Genomic DNA, 27,206 nt, shown 5'->3' on the forward strand with positions numbered 1-27,206 from the left:
AAAAATTGCGAAATCGGCCATTTTTAACCCTCAAAAACTATGTGAAAAACTGAAAATTTGAATGTTGCCAAGGTAGATAGATATTCTTTAAACATCAATTGATGAAATCCCGAAGAGTTTTTTGCAATACAATATTCAAAACTCCTTTGTTTTTTAATTGCTAATCAAGCGTGCGCGACACTATTTTCCACCGACAGTATGGTGCAAATGAAAGGAATAAATTCGTTATTTCGTAAACCGGCGACTTTAAGGAAAAATCCCGAAACAGGTCGATTTTTATTTTTAAGTTATGATATTGTGGCATATATGGTATACTAGTGACGTCATCCGTCGAGGCGTGACGACGTAATCGATGATTTTGTTAAATAAGAATAGGGGTCGTGTTCTAGCTCATTTGAAAGGTTCTTCAATTATCTATTCAGTAATATAAACATTTACATAATTATTTATACAGGGTGTCCAAAAAATTTTTATTAAATTAAATTATTTGACAAAAAAGAAGTAGAAGGACACCCTGTATAAATAATTATGTAAATGTTTACATTACTGAATAGAGAATTGAAGAACCTTTCAAATGAGCTACCACACGACCCCTATTCTTATTTAAACAAATCATCGATTACGTCATCACGCCCCGACGGATGACGTCACTAGTATACCATATATGCCACAATATCATAACTTAAAAATAAAAATCGACCTGTTTCGGGATTTTTCCTTAAAGTCGCCTGTTTACGAAATAACGAATTTATTCCTTTCATTTGCACCATACTGTCGCGGTGGAAAATAGTGTCGCGCACGCTTGATTAGCAATTAAGAAACAAAGGAGTTTTGAATATTGTATTGCAAAAAACTCTTCGTAATTTCATCAATCCATGTTTAAAGAATATCTACCTACCTTGGCAACATTCAAATTTTCAGTTTTCCACATAGTTTTTGAGGGTTAAAAATGGCCGATTTCGCAATTTTTCAATTTTTAATCGCTTATTTGTCAAAAACTATCATTTTTAGAGAAAAGTCACTAAAGACCTTTTCTGTTTGGAATGATCCAAAAAACCTAAAAAAAAACTTTTTTCCATGCAAGAAAAATAATTTTGGGAAAAAAAAACGTTTAAAAAATTTTTGACCACCTTTTGGTCCTGGCAACATGCAAATTTCTTAAAATGAGTCCTTTTTGAGTAAGACTGTGCAAAAAATCCGAATTAGAATATTTTTCCTAGCGGATGCGCAGTGGCTTTCTGGACTATTAAGACTACAATACGATTCCGATATATAGTCACATTTTAACATAAGAAAAACATTTTTTTTCTTCCACCCGGTATAAGTACAAAAAAAATAGGTTTGAGTAAACCTTTGCACAACTGTGTAAATACTAAAGAAAAATCTAAAATAATAAAAAAATAGCAGAATCCTTTAATCTGTTCATGAAAAAGTTAATTAAGTATGAAAATGAACATAATTTATATCCCTCTTATGCCTCGCTGTTTAATACTCTGATCTTTTTAGTTAAAATATACTTCCGTTGCTAACTTCGTTGCTTTTATTGAAATGATCAAACACATTGAAACTATAAAAGATCAAAAGTAGGTTTAATAGTGAAAATAAAATCACGCTCTCTTAATGAAAATGACAAGTTTCATTTTATGCAGTTTCCGTATCGGTTTCGGAAAAAAATAGAGCTTGAAAACAAGTAGCACGACTTTTATGTATCTCCATTGATTTTTAATTAACAATTTAATTCGTATCTGTAATTACTCACGGCTTTCGATATTTTCCTGGTTGATTGGCATTCTAAGTGCTGATTGGTGTTGTTAAAGTATATTACTTTCATGAGACTATAACGTGTGAAATAAACCAACTATAAATAGTTTTCAAAGGATTTGGGGAAAAATGTAATGGAACTTTTATATTACCTTGATAGGAATCAATCTATTCCTTCTTTTTCTGGTACCGTGAGCTATGTAAAGTTCATACTGGTAGTAGAGCTTGCAGTTACGCAACTGTATATAAATATTAATTAAACATTAAATGGAAATTACTTTTGCTTAAGGGGGAGGGTATGGTTTGAAATTAACATTTCAAGCAAATTTTTGTGAATTTTTTTGAAACTATGATACAGAACAGTTCACAGAATATTAAAAACGACTTTCAAGGCAAAATATTGAAAAATAAGCCAACGCTGGCAAATTTTTACAGGCACCTCCAAAAAATGGAATTTGCGGTGGACACCAGAACTTGTGTCATTGGATCATGTGAAACAAAAAATTCAAAAATATTTTATTAGCTTATGAGTTTCTCGAGGTAGAGCTGTCGAGTTTTTTAATTTTAATGATTTTTGAGTTTTCAGTATGAAAATTCGGTATGAAAACATATTTTTCTACAAACGTGTTAAAAATGCAACTTTTAGCACTCCATAGGAGCGTTAAAAATGTTACTTTAAAGCACTAGTGGTTTAAAATTTTTAAGGCACTGCAGTTAAAATTGAAATGTCAAATTTTGAAAACAAACGTCAAAATATTTTTTATATTTCATTTATTAACATTAATATTAACAGTGCAACTTGCGCAATTTGAAAAAGGTTTTTTAGAAGGTTTTTTAAAATTTAATTTAAACTGTATTATTGCATTTTTAACACGTTTGTAGAAAAAAACTATTAAAATTTGTTAGAATATACTACAATAAAAGTAGATGTTATTCTATAGTTGTTATGATTTACGTATTGACAGTATAGGCAGTTTTGATGTAATGTCAAGAAAAATATACAAATGGAATGTCAGTCAAGTTCCAGTAAAAGTTTTTGTAGGTATTGTTCTGTAATTGAGAATGAATAAATTATAATTGTTGATATATAAGACGTTTGTAGAAAAAATATTGTATGATATACGTGTTAAAATTACATTTTTAAGGCACTCATGTGAATTTCAGAATTCGCTTCGCTCATTCTGCAAACCTTCATATGCGTGCATTAAAATTGTATTTTTAACACATATCATAAATAACTATTATTATTGTTAAACAAAAAATAAGCAAGAAACAAAAAATATCTCAACAGCGTTAACTCACGAAAGGTCGAAAGAAAATCAATGCAAAATTTCAGGTGAATCGGTCAAGTAGTTTTTGAGTTATAATACAATGTCCACCGATTGAAATTCAATTGAATTAAAAAGAGCAGTTTTGAGAAAAACGCGTTTAAAGTTGTGACAATTTTTATTTACATTTTGTTTTTGTCTGTCAAATCGTAAAGTGATGCACACCGTAATATGTTTTTGAATCGCAGAGTAATTTACAAAAGAGAAGGGGAGCAGCTGTTGAACGTCTCTTACTACGCTCAAGTGCGATGGCGTGAAGCTACTGCAAAGTGAGTCGAAGCTGTCGAAGGTAGGGATATTCAACATGCAGTATTTCCGGTAATGTTCCGATCATCTGGTACGATTCCAAACGAGCTATCACACGACCCCTACTCTCATTTAAAAAAATCATCGATTACGTCATCACGCCCAGATGGATGACGTCATTAGTATGATATAATATATGTATGCCAAAAAATCATAATTTAAAAATAAAAATCGACCCGTTTCGGGATTTTTCTCCAAAATCGCCCATTCTCGAGAAAATGAATTTATTCCAACCTAAACGTCCTCACTGTATGTAGTTATATTGTAATTAGTACTTAATTACAATACATATAAGTATGTAAGTCGAATCAATAAATCATATTATACACAACATTAGATATATTTTTGGATTCATACTTCCCAAATACCAAGAAATTTGATTATTAACCTTCACCTTCTCGAGACGTTACCGACATTGTTGGATTTGGCTTTGTCGATAAGGGTTTCATATTTGCTTAATTGACGGTATTATCGTTACCAAATTAAACATGGGTGTAGGGTTGTTTGATCGATAGGATCGTTAGTTTAGGTGTTAAAAGCGTCGACACTTAATTGATAATAGGGCTCAGATATTCCAATCCCCGTAATTTTATTGCCGATAATGGCTCGCAGGATCGGATTAGGTCTCAAACTGACAGCCAAAGTTAAATGAAGTTTTGAACAATAATAATTAACCAAGAGTGTATTCCTACCCGTAAACACGACTATCAATAAACAATCAATTTTAAGAGAGATTCAGGAAACTTAATTCTGAGGCTTGCTCTGTAAAACCTATATGAAACTATTAATTTTTGTTATATACCTATTCGACCAAACTTTCTTGGAAATATGCCAATCTATAGGCGTGTTTAATACTGCCGGAATGGTATGGGCCAGTAGTAGTCATCTGGAAGTGGGGTAGATCTTTCTTTTTCAGTGGCAACACCATGTCTTGCTTTACTGGAACCTCCATATGTCCCCATGCATTCCTTACACGTGAGGCATCTTGGAATTTCGAAGCTTTTCCGGTTTGCAATGAAGTTCTGCAACTCGATTAAACTTCCTTCGAAAGATGGATGCCAATCCTTGTGCGACTTTAATATTGGCCGGACTGGTATTGGCCAGTGAGTAGTTATCTGGAAGAATATTGGCTATTCCACAAATATATGACTGTTTTGGATTGTCGCGACAACGAATGTGATAGTATACAACATAAGAAGTACGAAAGTAAATGGCTCTAATAATTATTCCAATAAGCAACAATGTAATTTGCAATTTACTTTCGTTCTTCATATTTTGCACAGTAAAATATTCGTTGTCGAGATAATCCAAAACAATCGTATATTCGTGGAATGGGGTATAGGAAAATCATGCGAGAAAATCTTGCTATTCTTCAGTGGCAACACGATGTCTTGCTTTACTGGTGCCTCCATATGTCCTCATGCAGGCGCGGATCTAGAAATTCATAATAGGGGAAGCAGACTTAGCTCAAATACAGTGATGCCACAGCTACCGATTTTTTGGTAGATCTACCAAATACCTGTCAAATCTACCGATCTACCTAATTCTCCTTTTTTTTCTACCGAAAAATCAAAATTCTTAATTTTCAAATTAATCTACCGATTTGTTTTTCTACCGAAAAATCAAAATTATTAGAAATTTTTTTTATCGGATAGATTTGGCAACATAATTTAGCCAATTTTCAAGAATTCTTGAATTGCTTTTACTAGCTTGTTGACTAAATATTATATTTTCCAGATTTAACCATACGACTCACACTTACTCTAAGAATAAAATACACTATATAATCCCAGATACCTACGGTATCAAAAGGATTGATAGATAATTCACGACTATTAATCTCACTGGTCGTTCTTTACCATAAAGATTAACCTTTCTACCATCAATGGGTAGGTACGCATGGATTATCTAGTAAAATACAAATTTTTATATCTTTATTGTATCGCAAATTTGAAACGTGACTTTTCATGAGATAAGGTTTATACCCAGTGTAATGTATTTGCATTTTAAAATATTATTTTTGTTATTCTTTGAATTGAGAAAAATATTTCCGTTGTTTGTGGTTCCACCGGTACCCAAACAAAAGCGCCTGCAGATTATTTTTCAGAGAAGGGTGTTTTATTAGATTTTATGGCTTCTTTCAATTCTTTGGAAGCGGTTGTGTAATTTAGTGTTGCACTGATGGCTTAAAGTTTACGAGTTAACAGAAAAAAAATAAATAATAAAAAAATACTTATAGACTAAATACAATAGGGGGGTCCATGGACCCGTTGACCTCCCCCTGTATCCGCGCCTGTCCTCATGAATTCCTCAAGCGTGAGGTCAGGTAGGTACTTCTTGGACTTAGTTTACTTGCATTTCTTCATCTACGTCGTGGTCTCCTTCGAATGGAGCCAGCCGGTTATGGTGTACTATCATCGGCTCCCTCCTCAGAATCTTGCTTTTTCGGTAGATGACATCATTAATCTTCCTCCTAATAAGGAACGGACCTTTTCAGAACTGTTGCAACTTGGAAAAACAAACCTTTCGTTCCTTTCGATTATATAGAACCAGAATTTGTCATTCTTTTTAACATATTCCCTTTCGGCTTGAGTATCGTGTCGTTTTAATTCTATCGCTAGCGATCTGAAGATGGGAATGTACCCATTTGTGTACATTGTCTATTCTTCTTCGCAATTCGTTCACATAATTCTGACAAGGTAGTCACACATTTGCTGATGTTGGCCCGTTGATACATTAACAGCGGGTCTGTAGGTCATTGCAAAGAAATGAAGATGTTGGCCCGTTGATACATTAACAGCGGGTCTGTAGGTCATTGCAAAGAAATGAAGTTACTGGTCTTAGTCTCGCTGATGATTGGATGACACAATTTTTGCCAAATACCTCGCATTTCATCCGATTGTATCTGTATTTTATCATTCTTCTTTGTCTAAAGAAACAATGTTCGTAGAAACTTTAACGAATGGAAATATCAGAAGACATTTTGCTTTCCAGAGATGAAATCGAATTGACTTCATCACGTTTGTCCTCAAATAAATACGTTTCTAGATCAAAACTCTCTACTTACATGGCATTCTTCGGCCATTGTACTAAATCGGCCTTTTCTCCACCAGAATAAATGAATGTATTAGACTCACTCCTAAAATCTAATTGCTCTTATATACTGTGAGCCTCATTCATCGCAATGTTTGTAGAGTTCCAGTCACGTCAGAACAAATAGAGATCTGGATCAAACGCGTAATATATTCAATCAGGGGCTGCCGTAACAATATCCTTGATTTAGATGTTAGGTCACAAAGGAATCACGAAAAATCAGAATTTTATAAAACAATTTGACCTCTCCTGGTTCCAAAACCCTTTCATTGACTAACCAAATGCCACGTAAGAATGGAATCATGCGTTAGAGGTAGCACCCGGAAACAACAGGTTTAAGATGGCAGTTATTTTTGTCTGTTTGAATTCCTTGGGGATTTTTTTTGCGAAAGTCGTTTTTTGTTATACCGGTCGCTAATTTTACGAGAAAAAAAGGAAACGAACTCAAACACGACTGGGACCATTGGTACTTCTAAGAACCAAATAAATAAGTGTGGAAACATTATCAAGCTCTCCAGGAAACTCATGCCGCTAATGTAGAACAGCTCATAATAAAAGGGAACATATATGGCAAGACAGCTTTTCGTGATTGCAAAGAATAAGGTAAACAGTTTGACTAACTTACTTCAGCTAATACATACTTAATATCTTTTTTTTTACGACCGTTTAATAATATACTTATTATTCACTATTTTTGAATAGATAAGAACACCCATTACTTTACCAGTGAGTAATATAGTTCATTACTCACGGGTTGAAGTTAGATTCAAGTGGTGCATGGCACTTTTAATATACCTACTTATTATCAGCAAATAAAATTACTTAAACTTGTTTATATAATAAAATAATCAGTAGTAATTGCACAAGAGCTCTAAAATTCTATATTAATTTTAGAGATCGAGGGCAATTTGTTGCGATTATTTCATGAATAAAACTGTTCAAAACCAAAATTTTATTGTAACTTATTTATGTAAGTACAAATTGGTACAATTAAATACACAGTTGTTATAAATATGTACTTGACGGTTGAAAGTCATCACTTTTATAATTTTTAAAACATTTGTCATTAATGTCACTTAGGGCCGGTTGTTCGAACGCTAATCAACAATGATCATTATCAAATATTTAATTACTGTCACCAAAACTGTCAATGTCAACTTTGTTTGGGTTGCTGAAAACATAATTAATTACAATTATGAGATTTATTATTAATTATGTTAATAATTATTGTTATATTAATTGATTATAGTCTCAGAATTGTAATTAATTATGTTTTTAAAGTTGACATTGACAGTAATTAATTATTTGATAATGATCATTATTGATTAGCGTTCGAACAACCGGCCCTGAATGTATTTTTTCGTAGCAACGAAGGGCATCTGACGTAATATGCTTGACGACGGGCAATTATCAAAAAAGTTATCAGTTTAATTTAGATTTCTGTAGCTTTCTATTGGTCAGAATCTCCTATGAATGAAATAATCATTGTAATTTATATCAACAATTAATTTCGAAAAATATTTAAAGGATTTTTAACTGTAACAATGGGTCAGTATATTTTTTACGTTTAAATTTTAACATTTGGCATTTTAAGATTGGCGTTATTAAAAGGTATATACAAACAATGAGTACTAATTCCGTAAAAGGGTTTACGGATATGAAATTTATATCAATGAATTATGTTTCACTTACTGTTGATTGTAAGTACAATAGATTTTTATTGGGAGCAAATGTTCTTTTTCATGTAATTGCTTAAAAAAATGTCTAATTTTTAAAAGCCACCGCCATTATATACCATGACACAAATGACAGTTGCTTCATAAGTTAAAGAAGGGTAATTCTAACAGTGTTGCCATAGTTATATAAAATACCTTTTCTTATGAAAAATAAAATCTTTCGATTTTAAATAATGTTAGTAGTTCATAATTATATTTTCTACTAATCCAAATAAAAAAAGGTCGTAGAAAAAGTATAGTATTCTACTCGTATGTAATGGTTATTACTCACTCTGATGAATTACGACACTCGCCTACGCCTACGGCTTGTAATAACCATCATTACATGCTCGTTGAATAATATATTTTGATGTTAGCTCGATTCGACCCTGATGGTTTACCCTATATGTATATAAAAGCGTTCCGTCGTTAAACTCGAACCAAGAACCGTTCGCTATCATCAATTGGATTAATTTGAAGTTTATAACGATACAACGTGACACACGCTCGACGATTAGGTAATGGCTGACTATATAAAATACAACAATATAACAACGGTAACAACACACATCACTTTTGGATTTAACGTTTTAACGATTCGAAAATTTGTTCCGCCGCCATCTAAGATTTATCACCGTTGATAATTACATCTCGATATAGAGGTGCGACGGTTAATAAATACCGATTCTCGTGACAGAATCAGTGATTTTGAATGGGATCTTCTGATAATCCCTTTTCTTAACGGTTTTACCGTTGGTAAATTTTATCTCCAAATATAGGTTTAACATTTTAAGTGTCAGTGGTCAAATTTACCACTGTTGTTAAAGGTTATTTTTCCAAGTTTTATTAACAGGTTCTACAACAAACAGCACTGTTGCAAAGGATCTTTGGTGAAATTAGACACCACACGACTCGCATATACCTGAACCAATCGGAAGGTCGTTGAGCGGTAAAGATAGCTACCAGTAAGCATTTATGTAGAGTACTTTACCGGAGTTATTGTTATAGTAATTTATTCTAGCTTTTTATTAGTTTATTCATTGAAATATGGAGCAATACTTAGTTCAAACTAAAATAAGAGCTAGATTCTCCAATGTAAAGAAAGTCAGAGGAGTTAAAGAGGAAAAGTTTAACGTAGAAGCGTTAAAAAACTCTGCGATAGCTAAAACATTTGAGCAAAGTCTGGAACGTAAACCAGAGGAATAGGTGAATAGTTGAAAATGTTAACAACTATTCAAGGCAGTGTAAAACCAAATGGGAAGAGGTAGCAACTGAAGTGATTGGAAAACAAAAGCGTGAAAAAACAAATTCGGACTGGTACTATGGAAGTGCACGAATAAACCAAAGAAAAAATCAGACATATACAAGGTTCCTTCTTCTTCTTAAAGTGGCCTCTCCTTAATGGACGTTGGCAACTACAATTGCAAACTCTTCTCTGTTTTGAGCTGTTCTTATTAGCTGTTCAAAATTTAGCCATGGCCATTGTAGGATATTTCTGAGCCACGATAGTCTTTTCCTTCCTGGTCCACTCTTTCCCTCGATCTTCAGATCTCGAACTGAAAGAACTAGAGAAGTATAACACACAAATGGAAACACGAAAATTTTACAAGAATGTTAAGCACGACAGAATGGAATTCAAACTAGAATAACAATAGTTCGAAACAGAACAGAGGACATTATTTGTGATCGGGAGACTGAATATAAGAAGTGAGATAATGGTGCGAGAAGCAGAAATTCAGCACGAAGGCATGGAAGACGAAAGACAGAAAGATAACCTCCCAACAGAGGGAGAAGTTATCAAAGCTATACAAACATTAAGTACAGACAAGCATTCCTTGTGATCTTTTCCAATATGGCGCAAAGAATCTGACATTTGTATAAGTAGGCGAGTAGAACAAATGGAAGCAGGTTAAACTACCAGAAGACGGGAACGTAGGTATAGTTGGACTTATCCACATGAAAGGAAACCAAACAATTTGTGATAACTACAGATGAATTACGCTCCTAAACGTGACCTACAAAATATTGGTCTACATTCTTTACGATCGATTATTGGGATATTGTGAAAACGTAATAAGACAAATACCAGTGTGGGTTTTGCAAAGAAAAATCAACTATCCATCAAACATTCATTCTAAGACAAGCTTTGGAAAAAACATATAAGTATGGAATTGATACTCACCATTTGTTTGTGGATTTTGTGTGTACCTATGACAGTGTTGACATAAACACACTATACAAAGCCATGGTAGAATTCAATAGGTAAAATCGGTGAAAGCATCCCTCTCAACAATCCAGTGTAAGATTAGAGTGCAGAACGGATTATCAAGAATTTTCTAGTTGAGAAGCAAATTTTTTTTAAATCCGAAATTAAAACTGCAATTGGCATTATATCAATATCAGATTATATTATTAATAGTTACCACAATTAGTTTGTTTAAAGAGAGGTAAAATGTGAGTCAGCAAAATTAGTAGATAATTTAAACTCAAAAATTAAATCGGCATCTGAAAGTAACATTCAATTATTACTCTTTAAACAAATATTTTTGACAAGAATGAAGGTTTTTCGAAACGATAAGGTTTTTCGTTTTTATCTAAAGCCGCATCCTCACTGGCAAATTTTTCGTGCGTATTGAACTAATGGTCCGTCACACAAGAATTTGCGTCGCAAGAACAATTAGCGTCGCAAATTTTTACCAATGAGGACGCGGCATAATGTTGCCAAAGTTTTGAACGGGATATTTTCCGAGGCATTACAAATGAGGCAGGTTTACTATATGCCCTGAAATAATATGTTCCAATTACATACATCTTTCGATGTAGAACTTTCATTTTCAATGCACAAATTAATTTTAAGACATCGTTCAAAGACCGGAAATATTGAAAAGCATTAGTTGTAGATTGATAAAATATTTTAAGTGGTTTAATGATTAATTATCAATTATTATTTAGTTATTAATTTATTATGTTACTATTTCTTTTTTATAATGTTACGTTGTGTAAATATATTTATTTATATTATGATATTAAGTTAATTCATTTCGTATAATACAGTATCCGCAAAAATAAACAGTACCGGATATAAAAAAATATATTTATGAATTAAATTTTATAATACATGGTGCATCATGGCGTTCAAAATGTGCAGCGTGGCGTTGCAAACAAGCTTTATAACGTTTTTAGATCATTAAACATATTTAAGAAAAGTGGTTGCTGCAAATGTTGAAAATAAGTTATTATTCTTTGCCGTAGTTCTTCAACAGTTTCTGGCGGATTTTCCGAGCGAAATATGTAATTTTTCATCATACCCCAACTGTAGGCATCAGATGGTGTTAAATCCGGTGAATGAGGTGGATACTCGAAATCTGTGCGACAAGATATTATTCTGTTACAAAAATGTTCACGAAGCAAATTTATGGAGCGTTCGGCTGTATGGCCTGTTGCGCTATCCTGTTGAAACTATGGCTTACGGATTCTTAAATTACGCGCACGACAATCGGCCTTTAAATCTCTGACAAAAAGTGTCACAATATTATATATGTACCGCCTTGATAAAATATTGTTAATATCTTTCTGACACTTGTTTCAAGCATATGCCATTATTCCGACCAATTCCGTACGATCGGAAATAATGTTCTACTAAAAAAAATTTCTTCGGTAGAAAGAACCATAATGACAAAGATTTTAACCGTAACGTAATGTCAAGTTGACAAACTAATGACAAGCATAATATGATAAATGCAACTTGCGTGCGCAATTTCACAGCCTTCTTAATTTCGGTATTCTTTTTATTTTGGTGGATACCGTAGATAATAAATTATTTGTTTATATTTTGCGTGCATGTTAAGATTTCTGAATTTTTTAAGAAAAATCTTTGGCTATATAGGCGCCTTTTTCTTCCATTTTTATTGCCTATAAATCTAAGCCCTGTCAATAACAGTAAAATGAGTAATAAAAATACAATATAAATTGTTCGCATAAATAGTTTATTTCTAATTCTTTTAAATAATATGTAAACCAATAGACTCAAGTACTACAAAAAATAAAGAAAATTGAACAGTAAAATAAATTTTTTTAATGCAAACCAAGATAAAAATTTTCTTTTTGGGATTTAAACCACCTTTAATAGTGGTATCGAGGAGTAAGACATTTTTAAACTTAGGATGTTTTCAATGAGATAGACACAAACAAAATTTATGAGGACGAGGTTGAATGTTTACACTGTTATGACAACAACAGCTTTGTTTGGATTGGTTTGGACTGTTTTAGATACGTTTATTTTTCTATCGATGTAAAATTGGGGAAAAAGTAAATAACTGGGGAAAATGGGAAATTACTTTAAATTAGTCACTTTTTATTTTAGGAAAAAAATATTTTCACAGGTTATAGAGGAGTTTTAACTATTGTGTAATGTGATGTTTTATAGCATTCTTTTAAAAATCAAAGTAAAATCGAAAGAAAACATAACAAGACAGTATCTGTAAAATAATATTGTACACTATGTCTGTATAAACATTTATTTTATCAAAAATGAATAACCATTTTCAATTTCGCTGCAAAACGAAAACACAGCCGAACCATATTCTAGTCCAATCAGAGAGTGCTGCAAGCACCCCTACCGGTTTCGAAACTTATTAGTCTCTCATCAGGAGGCACATATGCTGCTCTCCCCGATCCAACCAAAACAAACCCCAGCGTGCAGTCCCGGATTGCAACGAACGAAATGGCATAGATGCCCTATCGGCAACTGCTAGCAAAAAGACTAAGTTTTCACTCTAATGGCATATAAAACAACATAATGCTATTCTACACCCCACCAGAATGAAAACAATGGGAACCTTCTCTGGTTACACCTCCGAGGCTTCTACAATTTGCAAGCCATACGGATGTTGAGACTAAGGAAGATGAGGGAATTCCACAATTCAAAATTCACGTCCCATCTGCCCAGCGCGGTAAAGTTCCAACGAGAATGGTTCCCTTCATACTCCACACAGAGTAAATGTAAATCAAAATGGTTATTCAGAAATTGAAAATGGTTATTCATTTTTGATTTACATTTACTCTGTGTGGAGTATGAAGGGAACCATTCTCGTTGGAACTTTACCGCGCTGGGCAGATGGGACGTGAATTTTAAATTGTGGAATTCCCTCATCTTCCTTAGTCTCAGCATCCGTATGGCTTGCAAATTGTAGAAGCCTCGGAGGTGTAACCAGAGAAGGTTCCCATTGTTTTCATTCTGGTGGGGTGTAGAATAGCATTATGTTGTTTTATATGCCATTAGAGTGAAAACTTAGTCTTTTGCTAGCAGTTGCCGCTAGGGCATCTATGCCATTTCGTTCGTTGCAATCCGGGACTGCACGCTGGGGTTTGTTTGCTGTTTGCACGCTGTTGGATCGGGGAGAGCAGCATATGTGCCTCCTGATGAGAGACTAATAAGTTTCGAAACCGGTAGGGGTGCTTGCAGCACTCTCTGATTGGACTAGAATATGGTTCGGCTGTGTTTTCGTTTTGCAACGAAATTGAAAATAGTTATTCATTTTTTATTTACATTTACTCTGTGTGGAGTATGAAGGGAACCATTCTCGTTGGAACTTTACCGCGCTGGGCAGATGGGACGTGAATTTTAAATTGTGGAATTCCCTTATCTTCCTTAGTCTCAGCATCCGTATGGCTTGCAAATTGTAGAAGCCTCGGAGGTGTAACCAGAGAAGGTTCCCATTGTTTTCATTCTGGTGGGGTGTAGAATAGCATTATGTTGTTTTATATGCCATTAGAGTGAAAACTTAGTCTTTTTGCTAGCAGTTGCCGCTAGGGCATCTATGCCATTTCGTTCGTTGCAATCCGGGACTGCACGCTGGGGTTTGTTTTGGTTGGATCGGGGAGAGCAGCATATGTGCCTCCTGATGAGAGACTAATAAGTTTCGAAACCGGTAGGGGTGCTTGCAGCACTCTCTGATTGGACTAGAATATGGTTCGGCTGTGTTTTCGTTTTGCAACGAAATTGAAAATGGTTATTCATTTTTGATTTACATTTACTCTGTGTGGAGTATGAAGGGAACCATTCTCGTTGGAACTTTACCGCGCTGGGCAGATGGGACGTGAATTTTAAATTGTGGAATTCCGTCATCTTCCTTAGTCTCAGCATCCGTATGGCTTGCAAATTGTAGAAGCCTCGGAGGTGTAACCAGAGAAGGTTCCCATTGTTTTCATTCTGGTGGGGTGTAGAATAGCATTATGTTGTTTTATATGCCATTAGAGTGAAAACTTAGTCTATTTATTTTATCATTTATTGTTGCGTAATCTTTGCGCAATTTAAAAAGTAATTAAAAAACATTTATTATAATAATTATAATAACCTTTTTAGTATTCTAATTGAAGATTTCTTAATTAACAGAATAAAATGAATGTTACAACTTCAAAGAAAAATCAGATTGTTTTTAGTTCATTTATTAGACACTACAACTTTGTCATCTTTTAATACACAAGTAGGATTATTTAGAATGACATGTCTAACTACACAATAATTTTGATTTAAACAATAGCACACGAACTATAAACTATATGGTTAACGGCAAAAAGAAGTCAGCAATCTACTAGAAATGTACATTGTCATATTGAATGTATAAAAATATATCACTGAATTGTAAAAAGCGCCAGCTAAAAAATTTAAGTAGTGGCATCGCATGTAAAAGCAAAACAATAACAAATCCGTATCTAAACTAAGTCATTAGTGTTATCTACATTGTGCTAGGCAAGTTTCTTTATTTCTTTTATCAACGTGATGTAAATATATTGAGTCACTTTTGATAACATTTTCTGCCACGGGAAATATTTGATAAAAAGCTGTGTTTTGTAAAATATTGGAAGGCAAATTGCCTTCCAAAATGCTAAATTTGCTAAAAATATTGCAAATTGGAAGGTTATAGAATAAAATTAAAGTATTAGGTATATACTACCAAATTAGAATAAGATGAAAAGTGCTCTCAAGAAAAGCGACTGTAACGAACGGTATGTATGTAAAAGCATAATTCGCCCCACAATAATGAGTGAACACGATAGACGGACTCTTTTTAAATCAACGTGAAACAACTATAGGCCTTTTAGAGACGAGATAATAGGAGAGCAGAGAAGAAGACATACCCAGGAACTCCAGACACTCTATGGAGAGGAAAATGTAGTAGGTATAGCGGTATAGGTATACTCTATATAACGACAAAATGTATAAAATTGGCAGAACATAAATATACTGAGATCGAACAATTTTATTAAAGACTCATCAATATGTACAACCTTTTGGGACATGTCCGGTTGTAGAGTTGGTCATTATAATGCCCATTTGGTGATAAATAGCAGCCTGACTTTTGCATGAGAGTTTAATGAAAGAGTAACAATCCGTGGAAGTTCTGTCGGACAAAATACATGTGACGTTTTCGTGGTCTGACCGTTCCAAATTTTTACCCTTTTCCACAATTAAAACTTCCCCTGTTCCAGTGTTCCCATATATCAAAGTTTGTCCGACTAGACATCCTTAAGCTATTAACAAATTTTCAGCTTGCTATTAATCAACTTTTTTGGTACGCGGGATCCAGACCTATATGATTTATGTCCAAGATCGATGTCGTATTTTGCCAACATTTTCGGAATTTGTTTGTTCTTTGTGGAGAATCTATTGATGTATGGTAGGGCTATTTCTTTTGAGTTGGTGACATTACTATTATCGTGGTTAGGTGTAATTTGAGTTTGTTTTAGACTGATATTGGAATTACATTGATTTTTGATAATGTGACTTATTTTTTAATTAGACGGTTGTAAAATTCTAGCTGATAATTATTTTTTTCTACAATATCTTTCAACTTTTTTTAGATTTTCGAATGGTATTGTTGTGGGCTATATAACTTCATTGTTCTGTACGACTGAATGACACCTTTTTTGACATGTGCGTTTACTGCACGAAAAGCGAAATATACAGTGTGTCAATTTGAAAAGCTCCCTCAATTTGGTCCCTATAGAAAATCTAAAAATATGAAAAAACACGTCAAATTTATTTGTGAGGGAGACATTTTGTAGACCAGTTTTCAACTAAATTATATCAACCCTTCAGCAGTGGCGGCCACAACCCCCAAAATCTCTATTGGAAAGTGGGGTTGAGTAACACCTCATTTTAAAGTTCATTCAGCTACCTTTTCAAAAATACCACATACATATTTATTTTCAGTACTTTTGGAAAACTAAAGTAAAACGGTAATGATATTAGGTATCGAGTTCAAAACTCCAAAATTTTTTTAGAGTATTGAACTCCAAATTCAATTTTTTTGGAATATTGGAGTATTTTAAGTATTTTTGGAAAAATCAAGTAAAACCGTACTTAAATATATTAAGTATCGAGTCCAGAACTGCAAACTTTTTTTGGAGTATTGAGTTCAAGATTTTTCCAACAGTATTGAAAGAAATAATTATATATATTTTTGAAAAGGCAGTTGAACGACCTTTAAAGTGAGATATCACTCAAACCACCTTTCCATTATAGAATTTGGGGGGTTGTGTCCGCCCCCGCTAGACGGTTGACGTAATTTAGTTGAAAACTGGTCTACAAAATGTCTCCCTCACAAATAAATTTGGCTTTGCATAGATTTTCTATAGGGACCAAATTATAAAGGGCGGTACCTTTTCAAATTGACAGGCTATACACTTGTTGCTTGCTCTAGTACTATTATGCTGAGAAGTAGTTTTGAAATTATCGATTTTGAACTGGTAGAAAACCAAAGTCACAATATTATATGTCCAGTCTCAGTCTACAATCCAATAGTTTTTGGACATCTACAAAATGTAAGCAAGACGAGGTATGTAATTAGATTTTACTTATTAATTATTACAGTAAAAAGTAGACTTGTATTTGTAAACTCACCCAGGGCAAGCCATGTAGTATCCCAACACGAACTCCATATCAGAGAACAATACCTCAAATAACACCAAAACACTGTTTATTCAAATTAACAATCATCGGTAACAGTTTCATAGTAACCACTGAGCGCGAAACAAGAAAACATCCAAAACATCCGTTGTTGCTATCGAACTGTTCGTTCTTGTACGCGGTCTACACATTCACTGCGGACTGACTGCGAGTCGCGACTCCGTCCCGTCAGCCGAATAAAGTCTGCTGAGACGGCGGAGAAAAAATTCGAGCCAGCTGTTGCGTGCGAGCGCAAAATTGACTGGTCGGCTGTGGCTGGCTGGAAAGAATACGAATACGGAATAGGGAATAGGCCCTCGAGTTCGAGTCTCCGCATGGACCGTAGTGTAATTAGTCGACATTGTGAAGCCGCTGCCGTATGAAAAATTTTCTGATTCGAAATGTATAAATAAACATTTTCAATTTCTTTGCAACACGAAAATGCAGCAGCTGCATAATACTCTGGTTAAATCGGTTTATACCGGTTTCGGAGGTCTTTTCCCCCTCATCAGTAGTCCCATATCCTCTTCTCTCCGATTTCCCCAGTCAGGCATCATACATTGGGCCTTTCCGAATTGCAAAGAAAGAAATGTCACGGATGAACTAGAGCCATCTACCGAAAAACAAAGGAAGTTATCAATCGAAGTAGTACAGAAAACGACAATAAATATCGTTCCCATACCGCCAGATTGACAACAGGTGGAATACTTTCTTTGGTTACACCTCCTGAGATTTTCAAAATTTATAAATACTACAGGATGCCGAGGAAATTAACATGAGAGAATTTTAAATAATTCACAACTCATCTGCTCAGCGTGGTAAAAGTTCCAACAAGAAAGATTCCTTAATACTCCTACAAAAGAGTAAATGAATTAAAAATGTATAAACATTTTCAATTTCTTTGTAACACGAAAATGCAGCAGCTGCAAATACTCTGGTTATACATTTTTATACATTTTTTTGGTAACCATTGCTGTTACTAACCATTGCTGTTAACGGAGACAGTAACAGCAATGGTTACCAGAATAACAAACGAGGAAGTGGCTCAAGCGCTTCAAAAAATAAAGAAAGGAAAAGCAGTCGGACCAGATGATATTCCTGGGGAAGTATGGAGAGCATTGGGAGAGACAGGAATAAGTTGGCTATCAGGTCTATTTAATAGAATTATGGAAGTTGGACAAATGCCAGACGAATGGAGAAGCAGTATATTAGTACCTGTCTACAAAAACAAGGGAGACATACAACAATGCACAAACTACAGGGCTATAAAACTACTTAGCCACACCATGAAAATATGGGAGAGAGTAATTGATAGACGGATACGTGAAGAAACCGATATATCCGATAATCAATTTGGCTTTATGCAGGGCAGATCAACAACAGATGCAATTTTCATTGTAAGGCAACTGATGGAAAAATACAGGAATAAAGAGACCAACGCTCATATGGTATTCATTGATCTTGAGAAAGCATATGATAGAGTTCCTCGAGAGATTCTGTGGTGGGCACTCAATAAGAAAGGAGTCCCTGGCGAATATGTAAAGATTGTGAGAGATATGTATGAGGGAGTAACGACTAGTGTTAGAACAGGTGTGGGAGAGACTGATAAATTTCAGGTGAAAGTAGGATTGCACCAAGGCTCGGTGCTTAGTCCTTATTTATTCTCATTAGTTTTGGACCAGATAACATCGAAACTACAGGGTAGTATTCCATGGTGCCTAATGTATGCTGATGATGTAGTGTTAATAGGAAATAGTGAAAGAGACTTAGAACAAAAACTGAAACAGTGGAGACAAGCTCTGGAGGAAAAAGGTTTAAAACTTAGTAGGACAAAAACAGAGTATTTGGAATGTTCATTTAAAGATGGACTTACTACAAATAAAATGGTATCTTTGGATGGTGAAATTATTGTGAAAAGCAATAGTTTTAAGTACCTAGGATCGGTATTACAGAGTAATGGAGAAATAGATGGAGATGCATGCAGTAGAATTAGGGCTGGATGGATGAAGTGGAAAGAAGCGAGTGGTGTGTTGTGTGACAGAAAAATTCCAATGAAGCTGAAGGGAAAATTCTATAAAACAGCCATAAGACCGGCTATGATGCACGGAACTGAATGTTGGGCAGTGAAAAAGAAAGAGGAACAACGAATGCATGTGGCGGAAATGAGAATGCTTAGATGGATGAGTGGAGTGACAAAGAAGGATAAAATTAGAAATGAGTATATTAGGGGAAGTCTAGGTGTGGCACCAATTGATGCCAAAATGAGAGAGCATAGGTTAAGATGGTTTGGTCATGTTCCACGTCGAGACGTTAATCACCCAATACGAAGAATAGCTGAAGTGCAGATTCCTGGAAGGAGTAGGAGAGGAAGACCAAAGAAGACCTGGGGGGAGACGATAAGGCAGGACATGTTGGTAAAGGGGATTAACATTGATATGACCCAAGATAGAATTGTGTGGAGAAATGCAATTAGGGAAGCCGACCCCGCATAGGGATAAGGCAAAGAGAATGATGATGATGATGACATTTTTATACATTTTTAATTCATTTACTCTTTCGTAGGAGTATTAAGGAACCTTTCTTGTTGGAACTTTTACCACGCTGAGCAGATAGGTTGTGAATTATTTAAAATTCTCTCATCTTAATTTCCTCGGCATCCTGTATGATTTATAATTTTTGAAAATCTCGGGAGGTTGTAACCAAAGAAAGTATTCCACCTGTTGTCCATCTGGTGGTATGGAGACGATATTTATTGTCGTTTTCTGTGCTACTTCGATTGATAACTTACTTTGTTTTATGATTCGGTTTCTTTTCGGATTCCTGTTCAAAAATAAACCCTTAAACAGACATGAAGGGTGCCTGGCGAAATTTTTGGACAGAAATTGTTTAAACAAATTCAAGCAATTACCTTTTTTGCTCCGAAACAAATTTTTTTAGGTTCTTTTGGTCATTTTAAACAATGAAGTAGGTTCTGAAACTGTTTTCTTGTGGCATGTTAAATTTAGTGTTATGTTTATATGGGATTGAGTAACAAATTATTGGTGTATTGAAAATTACATTTTTTAAATACTAATTTTTGTAGTTTCGATTTCCACTCGGAAATCGTCCTCAGAAAATTAAAAATTAAAAGAAAGTTGGTGTTGAAAATTATGGAAAAATTCTCGTAACCACGTTAAGAGATTAACAGGTTAGCAGATTATCAGGCTACGAGAATTTTCCGAAAATTTCAACACCTAATTTTCTTTTAACTATTTTCGATGGGAAATAAGCCACAATTTTACTTAAAAAATGATTTAAAAAATACAAAAAATAATAATGTATTATTATTATTTTTTAATAATAATTAATTAATAATAATAGATTATTATTTTTTGTATGTTGACAATGGCATCCGATTTCGACGTCGAAACGTTAATAAAATAATTTTCTAGTAAAACTGTGGCTTATTTCCCATTAAAAATAGTTAATTACAAAAATGCCACAAGAAAATAGCTTCAGAAGAACATTAATTTTCTTTTAATTTTTAATTTTCTGATGACGATTTCCGAAGTGGAAATCGAGACATCAAACAGTGGTATGTATTTAAGAAATGTAATTTTCAATACACCAACAACAATTATCGCTCAATTACATATAAAAATAACACCAAAAAAGATCTATTATAATACGCATTTTGGAAGCTTGAAAACTCATATATAAATTGTTATTTTTAGGAACGCCAAGTACTTACAGTTACGTCCTACAAATATTTAGGGGTTTGGTTCACTGATATTAATGACCAGACAAGAGAAATTAAGAGGCGAATAGAAATAGCGAGGCAATCATTGATCAAAATGAAAAAGTTTCTATGCTGCCGAAACATAAATTTGAAATTAAGAACGAGAATGTTAAGGTGTTATGTATTCTCCGTACTGTTGTACGACATGGAAGCTTGGACATTTAAAAAGATAAGCATCAAAAACACTGAGGCATTCGAGATGTGGTGCTACAGGAGAATGTGGAAAATACCATGGACAGACAGTCCATGAAAGCAATAAAGTCATAAAAACAACACAAACGAGAAAACTGGAATATCTAGGCCACATAATGAGAGGGGAAAAGTACTACCTGCTAAGGCTCATAATCCAGGGAAAAATCTCGGGAAAGAGAAATGTGGGACGTAGAAGGATTTCCTGGTTGCGAAATTTAAGGGAGTGGTACGGGTGCAGTTCAATACAATTAGGGAATCCAACGATCTGTCAAACTATTCCAATATGTCTGGCGGCTGGCATGAATACATTGAAGGCATATGATAGTATAGTGTTATTTTAGTATTTTAAAGTAATTTTCGTATTTTATGTCCGTGTAAATATTGCTAAATACTTCTGTGACATAGTAAAAAATATTGCTTACGTCAATAAATTTTAATAAGTAGTTAAAAAGTTTTAATTAAGTAATTTGGAAGATTGAAGAAAGCTAGGTTAACAAATTTTATGTTTTATAAGTTTAATAAAAAATAATATTGAGCATCCCTAAAATTAGATTTTAGGTACAATCATCGGGGTAATATATATTTTATTATTTTAGGTACCTAGTAATACCACATTGTATCTTAAATTTGAAATTTTAATTTAAATAAAGTATCCAATAAAATCGCTTGTGTGCAGTGTTGCCAGAGAAATTTTTGTAAATGTACCGGAATGACTGGAATAGTGACACAAAGAACTAAACCAACACATTTTGTACAAAAACTTAAAAAAACGTCGTTTAATATTATTTGAAGCAAATTTCTTATGTCAAAAAATTTTAGGTTTTTACTTTAGGAGACTTTAGTATCGAAAGTTTGGTTGTTAATTGTATCAAATTGGTACAATTGTAACAACTCTGGCAACGCTGAATTGCCTGCCAGTCGTCCTGTCATTAAAAATCACGTGGTTTGGATTGCCTAATTGTTCAGAGTTGCAGCCAACAAAGTTAAAATTACTGTGATGGTAGCCAACCTCCGATAGGAGACGGTACTGCAAGAAGAAGAAGAAGTACTTAAATTGAATGCAACATTCAATTTCAATATTCTGATGAGTAATTGGTAGGCCTGGATTCCGCGTACCAAAAAAAAGTCCGCGTACCAAAAAAAAATTTGTTAATAGCTTAACGGTTTCTAGTCGGACAAACTTTGATGTACGGGAACACTGGAACAGGGGAAGTTTTAATTGTGGAACAGGTTACAGATTTCGAACGCCAGACTACGAAAATGTCCCATGTATTTTGTCGGACATAACTTCCAATTGATTTGTTACCCTTTCATTAAACTCTTATGCAAAAATCAGACTGCTATTTACCACAATATAATTCCTGTCATTTGACATGTTCTACGTGTCGGACTTATTAAAATGCCCAACATATTTGTTGGACAGGATAAACATTTTTCATATATTATATAGAGTTTGCTATCGAATAAACTTAAAAACAACCTGATTGTTTTCACAATCATAACTTGTCACGATGACACGTTCCACAATTAAAATCACGTTCCACGATTAAAACTTTCCCTGTTCCAGTGTTCCCGTACATCACAGTTTGTATGACTAGACACCGTTAAGCTATGAACAAATTTTCAGCTTGCTAAATTAATAAACTTTTTTTGGTACGCGAGATTCAGGCCTATGGGGCTTATTTCAATAGGTATATACCGTTGTTTTTTAATTGTGAATTGTGACCGTGCACTCGACTTTTAAGAGGCCGCCACCGCCGTGGGGCGCCACCACACGTTACACCATATGGTGCTTCTCTGTCACACTTATGCATATTACACGTACTTACTTGACATTTATTTCAATGTTGGTATAATTTATTATTAACATAGTTTTTGTTAATAATATTATATTTATTTAATTAATTATTGACAATGTGCTACTGCTAATTAAATACGCCGATCATATAGTGCGACAGAGACGCGCTATATAGTGCGAAACTCGGGCGGCGTGGCGGCTTAAAAATCGAGGGGACGCACATAATTAACAATTAAAAAAGAACGGTCTAAATTAAAATAAGCCATACCTATTACTCTTCAGAATCTTGTAACTAAATGTTTAATTAAACTTCAATTTAGGCACTTGGCAAACTCAAAAATTATAATTTATCCTATGAGTTTTCGTCTCTATGCGTATTTTTGCATTTTTCAGATCTCAAATTGCTTCTAACTGGAAAAACTATTAACTGTTGAGAAAAATAACAAGAGACCTTTTTCTAAATGACCTAAAAAATATGTTCCGGGAAAAAAATATGTTCCATGATGTTTTGAGTTTGTTTAAAAAATGTTTGCAACGATTTCTGCCAAAAATTTCGCTCGGCACTCTTCTTATTTGATTAAAGAGATTTTTGAACAGCAATCCACAAATTCATATTTTTATTCAAACGGGAGCGGCTTCACAACATAGACTAAATGAAATATTTCGGAAAGTAGGTACCTACCGGGAGGATTATTTTATACCAGGTGTTTTCTTTGTAGAATTGGATGAATGGGCTTCTTTTATGACGATGAAATTATAACGAGTATCGGGTTGTTATGAAATATGATTCAGTCTATGTCTGTCTATTCAGTCTACTGCTTTTATAGTTACCAATAATATACATCAAAAGAAGAACTTGAAACAAGAAATGCCTTTGAAGATAAGTACACAATAAAATAATGCTATTATGGTATAAATGTTAAATCATAAAAAGACTAAGTTTTCACTCTAATGGCATATAAAACAACATAATGCTATTCAACACCCCACCAGAATGAAAACAATGGGAACCTTCTCTGGTTACACCTCCGAGGCTTCTACAATTTGCAAGCCATACGGATGCTGAGACTAAGGAAGATGAGGGAATTCTACAATTTACAATTGTAGAATCGTACAGTTAAATCATAACTGTAAAACCTGTATACCGCATTTATAAATAAATTATATTTTTCGGTCCACAAAATATTCCTTCGATTTTGAGTTCTACCTATTCTGCATTCTAGTGAATCAAAAGGGGTGATACACACGCGAGTAAGTACGCGAACTTATGGCTCGACGACCTTTTTCGCGCGTGTATCACAGCAAGTACGCGTACTTTAAGTCCGCCGAGTAAGTACGCCGTCGATCCAACAATTTTGAAATCTTACTCGTAAAAGGGGTGATACACATGCGAGTAAGTACGCGAACTTATGGCTCGACAACCTTTTTCGCGCGTGTATCACAGCAAGTACGCGTACTTTAAGTCCGCCGAGTAAGTACGCCGTCGATCCAACAAGTTTGAAATCTTACTCGTAACCCGTACGTGTATCACTGCCACGAGCCGCGAGCCTCGAGCCATCATATTGCGTTTAAAGTTACACTGATATTTTCACTGATTAAGCAAATTGCCTAGAAATAATTCAATCGTTTATTGTTGAAAGGAGACAAGTTACATTTTTTTATAAGTTTTGAGAAAACCGTAAAACACTATTTTAAGCTATACTAAATTATTTTTGATTATTTGTTTTTGAGTAAACCTAATTATTTATAGGCTGTTTTATCTTCTTGATGAAAATATTACCCTCTTATCTATGATATTTTGTTTGTTACCCACACTTTTCGATTTCGTCTTTTTTATTAGTATTAAAAATATATAAAACGATAGGATACGATACAAAGTACTAGTACTAGTATATAATACGATAAAATTCCTAAATAGCACAAACCACCTGATGGTTATAAAAAATCCCTGATGCTACAAACCCTGCTGTTGTTTGGGTCCCAGTTTTTATTTTTGTTTGTTATGAGTTGATTTTATAGTAAACTTTGATTGCTTTTATTACTTCCATATTAATATTCGTACTTCTTGCCACAGCTTCTTCAGTGGCTTGTCAGCTTCAAAGTTTTTTGAAATACTTCTCGGTCTTCAGGCTTTACTTTATACCTATTCTCTGTTGTGTCTTGGTTCTTTTCTAAAAACTTTTATCAATTTCTGCACATGATCGTGCATATATGGACGTAAATTCAGTTACATATAATTTTACGTAAGTAAATATTGTTTGTTTATCCCAATGCAAGAATTCAAAAATCTGTTAATAATGGTCTTTCTAAACAAATCCCGAACAATCAAGCTAATAACCACTTAGGCATTTCTAAACAAAACCGTATTAAAAGAAAATACTTTCAGGTAGTACATTAACGTCCTTCGATAATTCCATAATTCTTTTGTTGTTGTAGTAGGTACAGGCACAGGTAATGGACACTGTTTACATATAGGCCAGTATATGAACGTAAAATACAGCGATAACGTGTAATTTTCAGTATCACCACCGGATTACATCAAAATTTGGATTTAGGTTTCTTTTACCCTCTTCTTTATTATTGGACTGATTGGTTTTACTCATTGGGGGTTGACATCCACCCCTTCTCGGAGATGAAAAAACATACTTTTAAGATAAGGTCTTCTTTTTCTTCTAGTTCTATGACCGTTAACGATCGTTGACTATCATGTTGGCTACCATATTCGCTATCGTGACTTTATTGACCCACCCAAGCATTCGAACTCTGGTGTTACCGTAAAATGCTCAGAATATCCAACATAAGCCATACGACAAATGCGGAAGTATTGCGGAGGATGAACAAGGAAAGAGAGCTATGCTTATCATAAAAGAACGGAAAACACAATATTTTGGTCACATCGTAAGAAATCAAATCAGAATCAACAGTATGAACAACTCCAACTTATAGTCGAAGACAAAATCAATAGCAAAAGAGGACCAGGAAGAAGACGCAACTCTTGGCTTAAAAACCTTCGACAATGGGCTAAGATGACTTCTATAAATGATATAACTATTCAGTGCGGCTGCAAATAAGATTAAATGAGCAAATGTAATGGCCAACGTCCTTAAGGATAAGGCACAAAGGCACCGTGAGAAGAAGACTTTATTGACAGCAGCTCTGAATACCAGTAGTGGGAGCACGCAAAATAGAATTCTATTTTAGTGACGTCACGTTGCCTAGCAACCATCGATTCTCCCATTATGAAATTCTATTTTGTGACGTCAGCAAAATAGAATTCTATTTTGCGTGCTCTGGGCCCAGCTTTTCCATACCATTGCCTTAGATTTTTCAGTCATGATGTTCTTCTTCTACCAGGACCCGTTTTCCTAGGACCTCTCAATGAATCTTCTTCTTTTGCCACTCCTATCGGAGATTGGAAATCATCAAGGCTACCCTGACTTTGTTTACAGCTGACCTAAAAAGTTCATTAGTGGTGCAGCCAAACCACTCTCTCAAATTCCGCAACCACGACATTCTTCTACGGCCTGGATTCCGTTTTCCTTCTATTTTTCCTTGCATTTTGATGTTATGCGTATTTATGACCTCTCATCAGGTGACCCAAATACTCGAGTTTTCTTCGTTTTATCGTTAACAAAATTTCTGGGACTCTTCCTATCCTTCGTATTGCTTCAAGGTTTGTGATTCTTTCAACCCAACTTATCTTCAGCATTCGACGGTAGCACCACATCTCGAAACTTTCAATATTTTTTATGTTGTTCTGTTTGAGAGTCCAGGCCTCTATACCATATAATAGCGTGGTAAATACGTAGCATCTTAGCATTATTACCTAATCGTAGAGGGATGCTTATATCTCTGTTGCAGAAGAATTTTCTCATCTTTATGAAGGTGGCCCTGGCAATTTCGATACGTGTTTTTATTTCATTGTTTTGGTCTCCAGTTTCGTTTATTAAAGTTCCCAAGTATTTGTAACTTGATACTTTTTCAATTTGAATGCCGTTTATACTAATATGTGCTGGTTGTGTCATGATTTTACTGAAGACCATATACTTGTTTTTTTTTTATATTAATGTTTATGCCATAAATGTTGCAAGCAATATTTATGTTTGTAAGTAATCGCTGTAATTCTTCTACTGTTCGTGCAACTAGTACAGTGTCGTCCGCGTATCGAATATTATTTACAACCTCTCCATTGATTACGATTCCTTCATTTGCTTGCAAAAGGGCTTCCTGGCAGATGCTATCACTATATACATTAAATAGCAGTGGTGACAAAATGCATCCCTGT

At 34.3% G+C, this 27,206-nt stretch overlaps 1 protein-coding gene across 3 annotated transcripts in view; it reads right to left on the minus strand.

The window, feature by feature from the left end:
• The window catches only part of LOC114328900 (protein phosphatase Slingshot), a 639,247-nt gene that overhangs the window by 318,883 nt on the left and 293,158 nt on the right, over window positions 1–27,206 (minus strand). The window contains exon 1 of one of the 3 annotated variants that reach the window (XM_050648795.1): window positions 17,109–17,350. The exons of the other annotated variants lie outside the window; for them this stretch is intronic. Within the exon in view, the coding sequence (XP_050504752.1) occupies window positions 17,109–17,146 (38 nt within the window). The 5' untranslated portion in view covers window positions 17,147–17,350. Of the gene's footprint in view, window positions 1–17,108; window positions 17,351–27,206 lie in introns of those variants that run through there. 3 annotated transcript variants of the gene reach the window in all.

Source organism: Diabrotica virgifera, chromosome 4, assembly GCF_917563875.1.
Source record: "Diabrotica virgifera virgifera chromosome 4, PGI_DIABVI_V3a".
Classification (NCBI taxonomy): Eukaryota; Metazoa; Arthropoda; class Insecta; order Coleoptera; family Chrysomelidae; genus Diabrotica; species Diabrotica virgifera.